This window comes from Aquila chrysaetos, chromosome 9 (assembly GCF_900496995.4).
Source record: "Aquila chrysaetos chrysaetos chromosome 9, bAquChr1.4, whole genome shotgun sequence".
NCBI lineage: Eukaryota > Metazoa > Chordata > Aves > Accipitriformes > Accipitridae > Aquila > Aquila chrysaetos.
The window spans coordinates 34,708,170-34,726,401 of NC_044012.1; the positions used below are offsets into that span (position 1 = coordinate 34,708,170).

General features: G+C 37.9%; 1 protein-coding gene across 17 annotated transcripts in view; it reads right to left on the bottom strand.

Annotated features, from left to right (window-relative positions):
- The window catches only part of RIMBP2 (RIMS binding protein 2), a 174,872-nt gene that overhangs the window by 17,513 nt on the left and 139,127 nt on the right, over window positions 1-18,232 (bottom strand). For 12 of the 17 annotated variants that reach the window (XM_041126388.1, XM_041126390.1, XM_041126389.1 and 9 more), the window contains 6 exons: window positions 15,765-15,916; window positions 14,918-15,385; window positions 12,605-12,754; window positions 8,483-8,641; window positions 4,710-5,441; window positions 2,889-3,006 (listed from right to left, as the gene is read on the bottom strand). In XM_041126388.1, the coding sequence (XP_040982322.1) occupies window positions 2,889-3,006; window positions 4,710-5,441; window positions 8,483-8,641; window positions 12,605-12,754; window positions 14,918-15,385; window positions 15,765-15,916 (1,779 nt within the window). The remainder of the gene's footprint in view (window positions 1-2,888; window positions 3,007-4,709; window positions 5,442-8,482; window positions 8,642-12,604; window positions 12,755-14,917; window positions 15,386-15,764; window positions 15,917-18,232) is intronic. The other 5 variants (XM_030025549.1, XM_030025548.1, XM_030025552.2 and 2 more) reach the window with 1 other exon arrangement.

Here is an 18,232-nt window from a genome sequence, read left to right on the forward strand (position 1 = left end):
GAATTTTGTGCTTTTTAAAATTCATACAGTGTAAATATTGTTTGTTAGCTCTTTGGATAGGAATGATCTTTTATTATGAGGTTTAAACACTCCTACCTGCCAGATCTGCAAGGTCAAGAGCACTGTAAACTGTGTTTCACCTTCTAAAGTATCAACCTAAAAACAAAAATTAATTAATTTACTTAAATCCTACCTGAAAGAAGATACTAATCTAAAGTATTTATACCTTAATGGAGAAAATACCTCAAAGAATTTAAATTCTGGAACATTCTGGAGAAAGGTTTTACCATTGGGATCCTAACGTCATTACAATTTTGAGGCTCTTTCCCACTAATTTAACCTCCCAGACCTGCCTTAAGAACTTTCCATCACTAAAGGGACCTGTTAGCTGAATAACTCAGCAAAAATTCCAGGCATACATGTAAAGGAATAAGCTGCTGCCAAGAAATTTGGAATCCACATTTTTGAGCTATGTGCTGAGGCCAACAACAGTGTCATGTATTTAAGCAGTCTTAAGTTTTGCCTCAATCATATTTACTTTCTTCTTTCCTTTTATTTTACTCTGCTTTTCACTTTGTGGAACTACGTATTATAATGACACATAACTTTTCTTCAAAAACCATACTTGCAGCCCTTATTCATGGGGAACTTCCTCTGTCAGTAGGAGTTCTGAACAGCGGGTTTAAATTTATACAATGCTCTACTACATGCTTTTGGATGCCCTACTTTTACCACATTTCATTTATCTGAACTCTTGATACACTTCATATCTTCTAGCTTTTTTTCCAGCAGGCTTACAGGAAGCAACTTTTGTGCAGAGTTTTATCAAGTGTTTATATTTGCTTCACTTAAAGTGATTTATTACAGTCTGATGCTGAAAGTAAGAAATATTGCATACGTATCTTGCAGCAATCTTAATCACTGGTCTTTTAGTCAGATATTAGGACTCTTGAACTCTAAACCACATGAGGCCTTTCAACAGCTTCACAGCAAACAATTTTTTTTTTTGTTAGATACTGTACATAATGCTCAGTAGTTTGCTTGTTACCAGCATTAGACAATATTGTAATTTATTCCTAATGGAACTTCCCCAAAGAGCATTTGTGGATTGTACATAATACAAAATACACTAATTCATTCTTTAAGTAAGTTACACTGAAAGAAATAACATCTGCGATTTTATTTTCTATCTATCTAATTATCTGTTTGAGCACAGATTGACTATCAGAAATTAATTTTTTTACCTGATTCCTAAGCTATTGAACTACTAAACAGCTAAGTAAGTCATTACTTAATGGTTTCTGTGTCCTAACTTTGTTGACAGAAAGTGAGCTCTGATCAATTAAATCACTTCCCTTACTTTTAATTAAAATGAAAAGTAAAAGGAAACCCAAAGGATTAATTCAAACAAACATGTCTACTCTCTCACTATTCATAAAAAAATGTTTCAGCAGATAATATAAAAGAAAGAACTTAAATACAAAACTTGCTTTAAGTAGTCCAAACATAAACCAGAAATCTTTACTCCTGAGAAAAAAAGGCTGCTTTCAGAGAAAAAGGAAAAAGGACATGAAAATCTAAGAGTCTTCACACCGTCATCCAAAAGCTATTTGTTTCAGCTAACAATAACCTGTCAATGGAAGCACAAGAGCCTCCTTAGAGCTGATTCTCCCCCATGCCATTTTCATACCAGTGTAATTCCATTGACATCTGTGAAGATTATCCTGGTTTACACCAGGACGTGGGATGAGAATCAGCCTCTGACCAGTCATGCTGTATTGAAGACACTAAGAAAGTTTCATGAATTACGGCTGTGTGTGTTTTCTGATCTACAGTTTCAATAATAACAGTTACTATCTACTAGATATAAAAATAATTGTGCCCATTAGGGGGATTTTGCTTTTTATTTACAGTACAGGCATTTTACTGTGATTCTATGAAAAGGGAAAATATTTAATATTTATAAATAAAAGCATTCCTTAATGATCAGTCTCTTTCCTTCTGATAATCCCCATTTGTAATGTCTCTTATTCACATAAATGTCAGCTGAGAATTGCCTGACACTGCTTCCTTCTCCTCGTCACGATGCCTACACTATTCACAAATTAAAGTCCAGGTTAGGGACAGGAACTGGACAACTTTACATCTTCATGGAGTAAAGTTCTGCTCATAGCTCACAGAACTCTCTCTGCATTTGTTTTGCATGTGTTCCCTGATTTTCAGCGTCAATATTTCTTATTTGTCAGTACAGAGTGCAAATTTTAACAGATATGTATTTGTCCATAGTGTCTTGATTCCATTATCTTTTCTGCACTACTTTTTGGATTTTCTGGTAGACACCAGTGTATAGTTTAAGTCATAAGTAAACCAGAATAGGGATGATTCTGTAAGAAATATCAAATCTAGTAAATATATGCAAGTTCTATTAACTTGTTACATTTAACAGCTTCTATTTTTCCTGCTAAATTCCAAAAAGTAGTCAAGAAAATGGAAAGTGAATACAAAATGATGGTTGATGAATGGAAAGATGGATGGCTGAATGGATGGCTGAATGGGTACATTTATTTCACTGATCATATAGTAGCCTGCCTGCAAATTTCTTCTTTGGTAAGATCTAACAGTACCTAAGCTTAACCAAACTTAGAAAAGGTCCAATACCCACTAAATTCAATGAAAGGGCTCCCAGTGATGTCAATGACTACTGATTCAGCCCCCCGTGAGACCCCAGTACACTCATATTTAGATGGGGGTGTTCTTAGTTCCATTTCATCCCATTTAAACTAAGAGTAACCATGGTTCAAGACAAGGTCTGTTGTTTCTTTTTTAAGGACCGCCTTCCCAACTCTGAGGCTGCAAAGAACAGAAATGCACCAATCTGTCCAACTAACCAATGGAAGGGACCAACATTGGTCGAGACCTTTGTGGCACTGCACTGCCATGAGAGGACCTTCGCCCTGCATGCTCCGCCCTTTCAGGCCGTCCTGCAGATGATGGATTACCTAAAAGCTAAAAAAACAACAACAGAAAAAACAGGTTTGTAAGTTACATGCATGGTAAACATTATGGTTATATGGTTGGACATTAATCAGGTCAATCACATTTGGAAGCATAAGCTCTAAAGGCAACTAAACTTAGTTTTTAACTGAAAGGTTAGCTGAAAAGTAAATACTGTTGCCTGGCAAACCTGCAAAAGAAAAAAATGGTTCCCTGATTTATGGCAGAGTTTTGTAACCAGCAGTCACACATCAGAACAAAAAGAAAAGAAAAGAATAATTTTTGAAATATTCTTTTGCCTTTGTTGTTGCTGCTAAGATGATGTTATAATCTCCTGAAGAGTAGTACAACCAGTCATGAGAGCTGTGGAGCTTGGACTGCACTCAAAAGGCAAGCTTTTTTTGTATTCAGCTATATAGCTTTGTCCAGTTTGCAGCATGTGAACAAGTGTACGTCCTTCTGTCTTTGAGCACACTGCTTTTTCTATAATGGCCTTCGGTTGTTAAAGCCTTTTAAAGGTCACTGAAACACGTAGAAGGGAATGTAGACACACTTCATCTCACATCACAGCTGTCTCTTTCTGTTCACTACCCTTGCAGAAAATGTTGCTATTTTAATAACTAAATGGTACTATTTTAATGCTCTCCAGAGTTTATCATGCAGTCTTTGAGATTAATACAGCTTGGGCATCAATTTTAACAGGAGAAATTTTTAAGGATCATTTCAGCATAAACTGCTAGGCTAGAAGAGCAGGCAGCTGATTTCTACTCTTAGACGAAACACATTAGATTTGAGGTTTCCATTCTGGACTGTTGCAGACTGAGAGGGTAACGAACTTGCTTTGGTCTTTAGGGAGCAGGGAAGCCTATGGATGCTTCTATCAAAGCGTGGAGACGCTGCTATAGATTAATGGACAGAAATGCAAATATGCAAGATCACACAGAGGCATCCTTGAAAGACATGGAATGGCCCTGGCCTCTCCCATTGGAAGAAGCTCTTTGCCTGCATTCTCATGCAGAGATGCAGTCTGCAACTTCAAAGGCAAGAAGAGATGGTCTAAAAAGGAAGGCAAAGTAGTGAGAGTGCAGACATAAGGTAGAAAATGGAAATATGATGAAACCTGTGACTCCATAAATCTGGGTCACTGTCACACTGGGGGAGAATCTTGATTCTTGTCCGGAGATGTTTCATGATAAAGAGCATATCCTGAAAATTCTGGGAATGAAGTGAATAAAAACAACATGATGAAATGAATTCCTCGACATTAAAAAAAACAAAAACAAACCAACTGATGAAATATTTTTCCAGTTAAAATGCAGCTTTTTTTTAAAGCAACATTTAGATGGGCAAAATAAAGAAAAACAATCTTTTGGAAAAATTATAGTTCAGCTAACCCTTAATTAAAATTTAGATTCAGTTGTCCTTTAATAAAAGCAGCCATTATTGTAATTTGTTCTGTGGGAAAATCATTGTAAAGCAAATTAAACTGATTTCAGCATGACACAAAAGAGGACTGTAAAGGAAAATGCAGAATAATAAACAAAAATGAATGGGGAGGAAAAAAAAAAGGGAAAAAAGTAGCAGATAGGTCCAAAGGATGGACTCTAAAAATTAATTCAGAAAAAAAGAAAAGAAAAGAAAAGAAAAAAGAACAAAAGAAAGAAAACAGATTGATTTGGCAAGCAGATGTTAGAAGGAAGATTTATTTCACACACCAGAGAGTCTTCTGCATCTCTGTGGGATGGCTTTGCAAGTAGACCAGCTGCCCTAGCATCAGCCATTTTTAAGTCGGTCTTCCAGCCTCCCTGAATATCTTCATTAGACAAATTATCTGTTCTATTACATTTCTGAGTCTCATACTTTTTCTCGTAACTGGGCTTGACCTGTTCACTCCTGGGCTCTACAAAGGAAGGACCCAGGTCACCAAAATCTTCTTCGATGCTGGTTTGTCTCGTTAAAGTTTTCCTGCGAGCAAGCAATGGCCTCATGCTCTTCCTGCAGGAACAGTTAGCAGTCTCTGCACAACAGCTAGATGCAACGTTGGCAGAAACTGAATCGCAAGTATATCTGAAATTAAAACGAGATTCTTCTTCTTCGCTTCCACAGTCTAGTCCACTGTCTGGGCTTCTCGATAAGGACCGGCTATATTTACATCCTTTGTCGTCTGCAGCAAAATCCTCCATGCCTGAAATTCTGTGCTTGGCTGGGTACCAGAAGTTGTGCTGCTGGTCTTGATTGTAGGGCCTAGGTGGTCTAGAGTCTCTAGCTATTTTGGGATTCTTTTTATAGGGCATACCTAAACCCTGCTTGTACAGCAGTTCAGAGTATTCACCATCCTCTTCAGCTACTTCTGGAATACTGAAAAGCTTTTTACTGTGATGCATCTGCTGTGAAAAGTCAGGCTGTTCCAAAAAAGTGGCTTCAGTGGTCTTATTCTTATCGCACTCCTTAAGATTATGTAATGTTAAAAACCAGACAGGGAACAAATAGTGTGTGACAAAAATAAAATGGGAGGGAAAAGGGAGAAGAAAAGAAAAATAAAGACAGAATTAGTTTTAGAGCAATGGCAAACGTAAGACATGCAGCTTATTTAGTGAAAAGGATGTCATGCTTTGAATGAGAATCTGTGAAAAATAAAGACGTGATTAAGAAGTTGCTGGGTGTCAGATACAACATGAGAGGTCAGTACAAACAACTGAGTGATGCTCTTAACAAGAATAAACCCATGCATTTAAAACAAAGCAATAAAAGCTGCATACAGGTTCCAGCATGGTGAATGAGAATGACATTAAAACACAGCACTAAGGCTTAGTATGTTCCTTGCCCCATGCCAAATTGCTATTTAATTTTTCTTTGTAACCAGAACCCATATCTGAGAAAGAAAATTCTGTTCTAGCAAGCTTTCTTGCTTTGCATCTGTAAAAGCATCCTATATGAGCAGCAAATACTCCTAAATCTCCTGCCACAGGAAAGCTATTCTGCAGACATCATTAAAGGACTTCTAGTTTCCTTTGTAAAATTTGAAAAAAAGGCACCATTTTTAAAGCTTGACTTCCACAGAAAGAACCCTGAGAAGCAGGCCGCTCTCTGATGTCACTTGCTCTGCACTGTCATCAAATCTCTCATCATAATCTCGTACCTGCTAGATAAAACCAATATTTGAAAATCAGCCTATTAGCAGAAGTAAAAATCTCTGTTTATACCGGAAGTAGGTAAAAACTACCCCAGCCTGGATAAAATAAGCATTCTGAACACGATAGAAAAATTGCAAAATATATCTATTACATTTACACAAAGCAAAGGTTGGTGTGACAGAAAAATCCTATGCAGTATCTTTGTTGGACTCTGAGAAGAGACAAGAGAATAATGATGCGGGAGGTGTTGGTTTTGACAGAGTTTATAGATTCTACATCATGGAGGTCACCTCTCCTTGTACTTTACTCAATGCCCAGATGAGGTAGGTCTCTGGACAAAACAGCACCCATAAATAATGACAGATCATCTTGGAGACTTCAGCAATACCTCTCTCTCTGAGCATGTTAAACTTAACTGGGTTTTGGATGTCTTCCCCTTTCAAGCATTAGGAACTTTCAAAGTTACTTTATGATTGTATTTGTTTCACCTATTTTCTTTCATTTTTAAAATGTGTATCACACTTGTGAAACTTTTGAGACAAACTGCCCTAAAAGTGGAAAAAAGTCAATAAATATGAACAAGGGTAGTTTTGAATGGAGCTCAAATATCCCACATTTTAGAATGTTCCAATCAGGTAAGTGAGTTGAATCTTCCCTTGATCACTCGTGTCAGCCTTTGTTTTAGGGAACCTTTGGAGGGAATAATAATCTCCCAATAAAGCAAATATATATCTGCATGCAAAATGTTTTCTTGTTACTTGGGGGCATCTATTAACTCAGGAGAGAATAGTCAATTACAGCTGCAAGGGCATGGTTGGCATACTTTCAGATGCAAGAGGAAGAGGAATCTGATGACATTATGGAAAATTCAGTAAACATGTTTTTCATTTTTTTTGTTAATTACTGATGTTGCAAAGTGAAATTGGATCTAGTGAAAGAGGGGGAAATTATCGAGCACTTTGGGAGAAGAATCTGACCTGCATTTTGTATCAGAAAACTTACCAGCATGGTGGGCCATATTCTCCAAATGAGACTCAGACATCCATGAGTCCTTCCTCAGGAAGTACTCATATACTGAATTCCACTTCTGCAGAATGAGTCAACCAACCATCCCCTTCACATACACTACTACATCAAGAGAAGTATGCCTGCAGACTTTAACAGGTCTAAAATTACTTACTACACCAGTTAAGGGTCTGGGCCTTTCTTTTTAAATATCAACATTGGCAATACTAATTTAAAACCAAGAAGTAAATATACTTTCTGATGCATAAAGAACAAAAACAGTCTAGGGATAATTCACTTTTTCCCAGAGGAAAGGGACAGAAGCTGCATGCAGAAGGATTTCAGTTTCAACCTTTGTGTTAGAAGAACAATAGAAACACTGACTGTATTTTCTTTTGAAAAAGTACCTGTCTCTTTCCAGATAGTATCAGAATAAAAGGACTGAATTTATAGTACATGAAAGCCGTTACAAGAATGGTCAAAATTCTTGTATGCATGAGAAAATAGTATTGGGTTTTAGTTAAATAACAGCATATTGGAAGAAAAATCAACCTGTGAGTTTCCCTATCATTCAAGTTATCCAGCTTTCTAAGACAACACAATTTAGTGTAATTGCTAGACACATAAAAGCAAATACAATTTACACATACAAATATACTATGGGAAATATATATTCTGTACTGGGCAGGTTCAACATTCTACATATGCTTTAATTGTTATACTAAAGTTGTCTTTCATGATGAATATTCCTGTGTAGTGTTAAAGCAGTATTTCTGATAGGTATTTCCTACTGTCTCTGGTGATGCCTTAATAATCAGAGCATGAGGATTTCTGGTAATGCATTTATCAAACAAAGCTGATCCAACTCCCTTTCTTACAAGCACGCTTTAAAGCCTGTGGAAGAGATGGGACTAGCACTGGAAACAGGGACAAATTAGTCAAACACAAAAAACCTAAGCTGGTTTTTTTCTATACATATGTATGTTTATATAAATCTTCTTGCTCAGAAACAACTCATTGTCTGGGTAGCACATAGCACACGTAGTATATTGTCATATAGAGATGGGAAAGGTCCCCAGCTACAGAACAGAAATTGCAACTTCAACAATTACATATAGGAAAATATTCAATTAGTTAAAAGATTAGCTATCAAATAATACAAAAAAAAAAAAGGAATAAATGTATTAAAGTGGCCTTGACATCATAAACAATGTTCACCCCAGTTCTAGGTTTATACAACAGTGTGAGTTTTAATGGTCTGCAAAATCCATAATTGACTAAAAGAAATGCTTTGAAGGAAGAATCAAAATATGGAGGTACTCCTAAGGTTTCTCTGCAGTCACAATTACCTTAAGTGCATTGTGTGAAGTCACACTGACTCGTCGCCTTCCTCCATCCTCCAGCTGCATTTCAGAGTACAGCTCTTCCTCATCTTCTTCCATAATATCAGACAAATCAGAACCTCGGCTGCTCTCTGTGTGGTACTCTTCACCATGGCAATAGTGAGGCTAATAGACGTGGTGAGAGAGAAAAGTCTTTACTGACTGTAAAGCTGAAAATCCTTGTATGACATCAATGAGGACTAGAGCATTTCCTAGGTTTGAATATCACACTAATGACCACATAGAAATTATGTCATGTAGCTTGCTGCTCTGTTCTAGTGGAGAGATCATGTAAAATTTTTTTTTGCCCATTTATGCTCCCAATTCAAGAAATCCAATCTTAATCCCATAGGTGATACAAAAAAGAATGTCTGCATTCACAGTACCAAATCTAGTTCTAGTCTTAATTAAATTCCCTTGATTTAAAGAGGTCCTTCATGCATCAGTGGACTTTGTGACCAAATTGTAAAAGCCCTAAGGTAACTCACATATCATCTGTTCTTCACAGCTGTTTGTTACATCACATTGTAATTTAAAAGTGATCAGCATTTAATTCTTGCAGGATGTTACCATCATTGTATGATATAGCTAGCTGATGGAATTTGAAGCTTTCATTCTCTTAAACATTGTAGGAATAGACTGGCTAAAACTTTAATTGTGTTTTAAAATTAGTCCAAATATTTCAAGTTCCTGTAAATTTCAGATTAGTCAGAGGATAAGGAGGAAAAAGTACGTCCTGCTGAACTGCTAATGTTAAAATAGGAGTGGCCTCTGTTAAACATTACATCTAACAAATCACATCATAAACAAAACTCATTGTATTTCCAAGGACAAATTTTCAAATGGAGTCATCTGACTGTCAGATTGCAGTAGAATATTTGAGGAATCAAATATTCTAGAAGTACTAGAATCCTAGAAATTACTGCATTCCTTCCCCCAGCAATACTAATGAAAAAATAATTTCTGTGGTACCAGATCAATTCCCATAGCTACGTAACACGCTGATAACAATCAATCCCAGCAATGAGAAGAAAATATCTGCAATAAGCAATTTCTCCAAAGTGAAGATGGATTTGCCCTCCAAATACAAGAGGCAATTTCTCCTCTTTTAATTCTTTGTTCTGGAGCTATAAAGATTCTAGGGTGAAACCTTTAGTAGTAATTCTCAGTGCCAAGCCTATAAGTGTTTTCAGATCCTTCAGATACATTATATTAGGATCATCTTAGAAAAAAAGTCACTGCAGTTTCACAATGGTTTTGGTTTCTTTTTGAAATTAGAAGATTAGACTATATCCTAATGCTTCATTTTTCACATCTAAACTTTGTGGCCCTTATACTGAATTTTATTATTTCATCAATTCCATTCCAGCAGAACCTTGGTCCTGTTTTTCACAGGAAATCACTCCTGTGCTCCTGTTCTCAGCTGTATTTAAATAGACTTGGGGGTTGCACTGGCACAGTACTACAAAACTTGCCCAACTAAGTGCACAATGCTTTGTAGATTGTTGAAGGCCAATACTGCTGAAATAAAGCCCTGATTGCTTGGGCAGACTACAGAGACCTAGCAAACTGTCTCCAAGGCTTATCCATTGTGGTTCTAATAACAGGAATACCTTACTAAACAGCCATTCAATTATTTACATAAATCTTCTAATTCAAGCACTACATTAATTGAGGTATAAAACATAACTAGGAGATATTATATAAGCAATAATTACGCAATTCTGCCTGCAATCAATTAACTTTCTATGTAATATGGCATGCGTACTCTGTGTTCAATAACTGGGTGCATTTATAATGCAGATTTCCAGTGAAACGTCTATGGCCATATATTCCATGCACTTGTGGTTATTATTTCACATGTTTTCTAGCACTGTCCTTACTGCAAATGTCCCAAGCTGTCTCTGAATTTCAGGTCTATCTCCGATACTTACTTCCCTTATCCTTATTATTTATTTACAGAGCAAATCAACAGCTTGTAGAAAACAATATCTTCATACATTTTTGTAACAAAAGAAAGAATGATTACTCCCATTTTAGTCTTGGGTGACAGGCCCACTGACCCAGATGCTCAGAGGTATTGAGATGCATAAATACTTGTGAGGATCTGGGCAAGAAAGACTAACTTTCTAAGCCTGTGAGAGACTGTGCACCCCTGTTTCAGAATTGTGATCCATGCCACCCTTCCCTGTGGGGCATTTTAAATTGGAGAGTTTAAAATCAATGTATCTTCCTACAAAATACAATGTGGCAGACATGAAGGATTTCCATTAGCAGCCATATCTAATGCTATAAAAAGCTTGATGAAAAAACATTAATGTTACTTGCATTTGCTTGCACTGTTTTTACTCTTATCTATGGAGTAAGGCAAGTCAACTGATAGAAAGCCAAAGACCTTTGATAGGGAATCAGCGTACAGAATAGTGGTTGCTTCTGGAAGACACCAGCAGCACATGAGCATTATAATGAAATTAGCAAACTAATAATTTCTTAAGGAGAAAACCACCGCAGAGTAGGTTTCTCGAATTATTTCTTCATTAACAAACCAAGCAGTAAAAGTGATCATCTTTCATAAACAATGCAAATGAGCAATTAAACTACAAATAGGTATATCTCTGAAGCTATAAAATAAACATTTAATAATCAATTTACACTTAACACACTGCAGCTGTTTTGCCAGACATAATCTAACTGCTATTTTTCAAAGTGCATTTTCTGATGTACTGTTTTAAAGCAATGAGGAATTGTTTCAGCCTTACATGAAAACTAAATTTTGAACCTAATCAGATCTGAGAATACTTGTAGCCAGAGAGATTTCAAATCCAGCTTTGAGGACGTTTGAAGTAGATTAACAGAGCTTAATCTTTTTAGGCTTCAAGGAATATACACTTTGAAGGTTCCCAGCCTTCCAATGTTCACATCCAAACCTTCTATTTTGTAGAGCTTGGTAAAGCAGACACACTCCAAACCACCCTTTAATGATCTGTGGTAGTAAGTCCACATGGAGCAGCAACTTTGTACTCACATGGTAGATACCCCCAAGTTTATTTACCAAGGTTAAGTATGAAGTGTGGTTATCAGAAGAATGAAGTTGATCTTGGTCCCTTACAAACTTTTTTACTCTAAACTTTTGATATTGGGCTGTCTTAATAAGATCACTGGTTCTGTTAGAAAATATTGTCCTCTTTGTGTCCAGAATAATTTTAATTATATACAGAGGTACAGATGCATCTCACCCACAAGCACATTTTGTAAGCACAGCATGATTGCACGTATTCTAAAAATATTGTATGTGAACCACTGTATGTGAAGATGGAACCAAATAAAATCTTGAAGCCACATATTTAGAACACTGGAAATTTGGAGCAATGTTTATACATTTATAAATGCTTGAACTTCTATAATAAACGGAACCAAAATTCCAGACAGTCTCAGAACTGGTACGAGAAGGAATGCCGTTGCTTAGACAGTTCAACGTGGGAGGTCAGATGTTTGGCTAACAAGATTATTTGACCATGCTAAGACATAAGCTAGAATTTACATCTGTCTTGAAAGTAATGTAATAAATTACTTTATATTTGTTTTCAGTGGGATCAGACTAAAAGCTGCACAGATGTGCAAAATTCTTCTGGCAACATCTTTCTATTCATTACAGTATGCCAAGTATATACAGTGTTGGTTTTCTGCTAATTAGTATTACAGGTTATGGCTTTTATGGAACACAAAAATCCTTCCCCCTTTCCCTTTTTTCACAGCATGTTTTCATATGCAGTAGTAACACATCACACAGAAAAAGCCCAGAGCCCAAACATGACATTCCAGTCACATTTTCTATTTCAATTTTTTCGGCTTCAGTTTTTTCAGTTTCCAGTGCTTCAGACTGCTGCATGGGATAAGGATCTATAGATGCATGGTGCCAAGCATTCAGTTCCCATTAGACAGTGTTATGCTCCAGTAACAGGACATTCATCTACCTCCACACAATTTAGCTGCTTGTCTGTATAGTTACCAATACGGCTACAATAATCAGACTTTGACCTAGACAGCCTGCTGAGCTTCATAAAATACTTGTTTGACCAGGCTACTTACTTGCTTTCCAAGTTCTGATCCTTTCAGGAAATCATCAACTGAAGCCCCCCTTCTTTTGACATTAGGAGAATCATAGCCGTCTTCCTCATCATCTGAGTTAGCATACTGGGCTGCGTTACCCCTTTCGCTAAAAACGCTCCTCCTCTCCATCTAGCAAAGCAACAAAAAATGGAAAATTGTGAAGCACACCTGTTCCTGCAACCAATGGAAGAAATGGCAAATATAAGACATAAAGACTCAAGAACAGCACATTTAAATATACTCATGGTTTAAAGCAATGGTAGTTTCCCCTGACTGTAACCTTTTCGGAGTTTTCAAGAATTTTTTCGTCGTCATATTACTCTACTCTCACTCATAAACAATTATATGCTTTTATGTGACCATCAACTCAGCTGCTAGCTTTCTTCCCTGTACCACTTATGTCAAAATTCTCAGTATTCTACAGTTAGAGGCTGCTAACAAAGACACTAATTTCCCTTGGCAGAGGGTTAGTGGACAACCTAGCCACTACTACTAGCCTCAGTACAAAAAAAAGCTACAGAATGAGACTTCGTGCTCTTCCTCTGCTCTGAGGTGACTCTTCCCATCAGCTACTGATTCCTGCTGCTTACTCTCATGACAATAACAATCAGCCATCTAACAGGCTGGATGAAGGGGAGGGAGAAGACACATAGCTTCTTCTGCAGCAGCCTACCACAAAGGAAGAATTTCTGCTACTAGGGACTAAACATAACAAATATCATTGGCAGAATTTGATTTAATTTAAGGTGGATTCATCTGTAAACTTCTGTTCAGATCCCTGAATTAAACATTTCAATCATCACTAAAATTAATGTAATTAAACGTGGTTCAGAGCATATGTTATGTCAGCAATTTTCAAAAACAAAAAAAGTATTTCAATTCTCTTTCCCTATATAGTTGTTAAATCAACTTTCACCTCAGAGTGCCCAAGATACTAATTGCCTTTTCTCCTTCTATTAAATTTATTGCAGTTTGCTTTACTTATAAACAAGAGGAAGAAATATACACATGAATATATATGTATTTAGCAGACCTTATTGATCCAGAATTATTCAGCTCCCCCAAAGCTGTATCATCACCCACTGGCTCAATTCTGTCCCAAAACAGGGACAGTCAATAAGTTGGGGCTGTTAAGACATGTGTGAACTGTCAAAATTAATGGAGTTATTTTGGAGATACGATGGGAGACTGAAGACTGGACATAACAACTGATGACTGCCAGATGAAGGACCAAGACAATGTATGAAAAAAGTGACACCAGAGCTTGAAACAAGTAAGACAGTTGTGAGCAGCTTGTGATAAGAAAGTAACTGCCCAGGGCACTGGGAGTATTTAAATATTATATGCTTGGGTAGGAAAATCAGAGCACATTGTCAGGATGCATATGTATCAGCTATGCTGACCCAAGAGCCTCAAGTATGGCATTTAAATTAACTAGCAAGCATCTGAGTCACTACAGCAGCCATGGGTCATAATGATCTCAAAACCAGGGAGTCTCCTTCTGGCAGTGCTGCTTCTCGCAGCTACAAAAGGAGCTGTAATGAAAAGCTTTCACGTGGCAGCTTACGTTGAAGCAGTTGTAAATATCTGTGGAAATGTAGCGCTGAGAAAGGGGCACTCTTGAAAGGCGAATATGTAAAATTGCCTGTAGATCCATGACAGCATACAAAATAGTGGTTTACGTGCATCTAAACTGCTATTTGCTATTTTGAAAAAGCAGATGGTTTTAGAATACAAACATGTCTCTTATCTGACTGCTGATTAGATTCCCTTATAGAAATGAGACTCTGTCCTCATTTTGTAAACCGTCAAAAAGATTAGCTCTCACAGGAAGTCTGTTCAGGACTTTTGTTTATCTGCCTATTTCCAGACCCATTTTTAAACTGCCCTTTATTGTTTTGGTCTCTTTCAAAGTACTTCAGTACTTGGTTGACTTTTCTCACATAGGCACAAGCCTCCCTTTTAACTCCTGCAGGATCCAAGCACAACTTTGATGATTACTTTTTTTTTTTCCCAGAAGTAAGGCCCTGCATTTTTGGAGACAACCTTTCTAGTGATGTTATGGGGTTTCTACGCTGATCAAAGGCTGATCAATGCTCTTTATGGTTACAAGCATATTTGTGGAAGATGGCACAGAATTTTAGCACATTGCTGCTTCTCAAACTACGGATCTTCATGGTTTAGGAATTATTAGCTTCTCCTTAAGGCATATGATGAAAAAATTCTTTGATGGAAAGTGCCACAATGAATAAAGCCAGCCCCAAAAAGCCTTAAGAAAAAGTTTGCCTTTACCCTATTGCTCTCTGCAACTCGTTGTGCAGCTTCTCTTGCCATGGCTTTTGCGACAGTGTTTGGGACGGGTGTGCCTTGAGGTTGAGGGAGTATTCGGTTGGGTGATGGAGACCTCCTGCCCTGAAGCGGGCTGTGAAAGTTAGGAGCAGGTGGCTCAAGCATGTGTCCATGAACAGGGGATGCCGAACGAGTCTGCTCCCATGACTCATCCATTTTTAAATGTGGACCTAAATGTTCTTCTTTGGTTTCTGGGGCTCCGGCACTTGCTAATGGCTTAGATTTGGGAGCAGTTCTGGGGTGAGGGGTTGGAGGCACCAGTAGGTCAGATGGAATGGCAGCAACAGAAGAATCCACTGATTCCCCTTGTGCAGAGAGTGTTCGAACTGTAACTTCCTTTGCTTCCAAGCTCCTTAGTCTCATTAGCTCCACCAATGTGTTCTCTGCTGATGGAAAGATCACCTCCGCCACCTGAGTACACAAACAAGCAACTTAGTAGCATGAAGACTTGTTTCCCCCCTCTTAACCCCACTAAAGTACAACCTTCAAAGTCTTAACATGGAGTGAATTATTGCCAACGCAAAGTGGGCTGCAAGAGCCCACATTAGGGCTCCACACCCATTAGCACTGGTTGTCTTTAATCCTTTCAAACCATTTGTCCAAAAGCTTAAGTGCTTCTGGAAAGGAAGCTAAGAAGCAAGTCATTCACAAACAAAAAAGTAGGTTCTACTGAAAGCTGAGAAAACCCTGCACACATTCAAGTGCTGTCACACATTTATTGTTGCCTTTACCTGTCAGTTGAAATTCACCTAATGTAGATGGTCACTGTTACGCTGGAAGGAGAACTCACCCGTTGACCTTTTGCGTAAACCCCATAGCCCGTGACATTGGCGCCGTGGGAGGTCCCTGTTGCTGTCAGAGTTGGTGGTTTCCAGGACACCTGTATGGTTGCTGGCGTGGACCCAGCCCGTACAATAACATCTTGAGGTGGAGCTGGAGGACCTAAGACAGACAAGACTGGTCACTGTCGAGCTGCAGATGGGAAGTATGTAAATCAACTGATATACCTGCAAGTCAGGAACTACAGATCTCAAAGCACTTTTTTATTAAGAAGACAAAATATCCTTATTGCAGTTATTATGTAAAAACAGAAGCATAGGCTCAGCAGGTCACGGAGCCAGGAACTGACCCTCAGCTTAGAGCCATTAACGAAGCTATATTTCTTTGCAAGATGGTCCGTACTTGCAATTTGTTCTGGACCTATTTTTATCCCTCCAGGCTGCATAACTGCTACTTACTCTGAACGAAGAAGATGTTAACAGAAAAATGCAGGGAGAAAAAGGCCCCGGAGTGGCACTGTTAGTGGAAAACTGCTGCAGGTGACAGCAAGTGACTTTCTGGTACGTATCTCTGCACTGAATGCATGCTACATACTCAGACATCACTTTCAAATTCCGTCTCTCTGGACCATCAGTGGCTCCAAGTCACAATTTATAGGCCAGAATCACATTGGCACTAAGGTGCGATGTGGACTACAAGCCGAAACTTTAACCTTTTCAACCAGCAGCATGCTGGTTTGAAGACAACTGGACTCAAAGTCTTTCTCTGCACTGAATTAAAAAATACGCCTACTAACCTTTTAAGGCATTTACAGTATGTTAGTGTAATAGCACAACAAATACATGCTTAATTAAAAGACATTATTAAAATGTAAAATAAATAGCTCTACTTTGGACAGAAAGTTAAAGTAAAAATATCATAGAGATTATTAGCTCATGAATTCTTCAGGCACCCTGTGGTGTTAATTTAACAGCCAAACCCTGAGAAGTGTTTCATGCTAAAACATTTCAGAAGCAGGGATCAGCTGTAGCCATCTCTGCGTAATAGCTGGGAGAATACAAACCTTGGTTGCTGTGGGTTTGCTTTTTTGCCAGTGAGCTAAGCACAACCAATTTCTGTTCATCTACCAAAAAAGCTACAAATATTTTAACTGTGTGTATTCATTGCTACCAAACAGATCATGACACAAGTGTAAATATCACACAAGCCTCAGCCTCCAGATATGCTGGCAAACCATCAGTGCATTTCAGTAGTTTGCTGTCATTGAATTTCATCCTCTGGTGTGCACGGAAATAAAATTGTGGTCATGTACAGGATGCTACAGGCGCAACATGAAATTTTTGCCTATATCATCCCTTGTATCTATAATGTATTTTTAACTTGCAAGGCCAAAGTATGCAAACTGTCCTAATACTATTCTTGGCCAAGATGTAGATTTTGATTTAGGATTGAATTTCAGCTTCCCTGACCATCTTATTTCATTGACAATCAGCGCTCCCAATCCAGCAAAGCTCCTCAGCTTACAAGAAAGAATGCATCTGATCTAGTCCAGTATCTTGCCAATGACAATGACATTAATCTGCTCCTGCAGGAGAAGTCACCTTCCTTCCATTCTCCCCAAACCAAACAATCCCCAGGGAGTCTATCTCGACCTTCACAGGCTGTAGCAGAGAGAGGTTTAATAAACTGTAAAGCCCAAGGCATAGCATGGTTTCTATTTTTCCCCATCATTAAATGGGAAATTACTCCTGATGACTTTTGATGGTCTTGGTCACCAACATATATGTTTGTTTCCGAATTCTGCTACAGTTTGGTCTTCATTAACTTATTACCTAAATTAGCTCAAAACTCGTAAGAGTCCCATTGGTCCTGATCCTGTCAATACTTATGTCTATTTTTAGATCTGAGCACCCAAAAGGGAACTACTTCTATTTTAACTTAAGCATTTGTAATGCTTTGATGAATCAAGAAGCAGAATTCAATTGCTCAGCAACTAAAGAGCTGTCACTCAGCTTTGGGCCGATAGGAAGCAATGTGTTTTCAAGTATAAATCATGCAAAACATGATATATATGCAAAGAGAAAAATGAAAAGGTGACCTCTAATTGTCCTGTACTTTTCACGCAACTGCTCTCTCTAGCTTTGAAAAGTGAGCAGTTATCTCAAGTTCATTTTTGCTTAATGTATTCCTAAAAAACCCCTGAGATTTGATACAGTGTGAAAATTTTAAAATATTCACTGGTCCCCCCTCTCCTTTTGGTATAAGTGGCTGATGGTATCCTTTTCTATAAGGATTTCACTGAACCCACTAGTAAAGAGCAGAGCTTCTCAGCTTCAAATAAAGCGAGCACATGCATTCACTTGTAAACATTTCTGAAGCCCTTAGAAAAATGTCAGTACAAATGTTAGCAGCTACCTGTGGCCAGTTATGTTGCAGTTCATGCTGTGCTGTCTGCTAAACCTGATGTTCACCTCAACT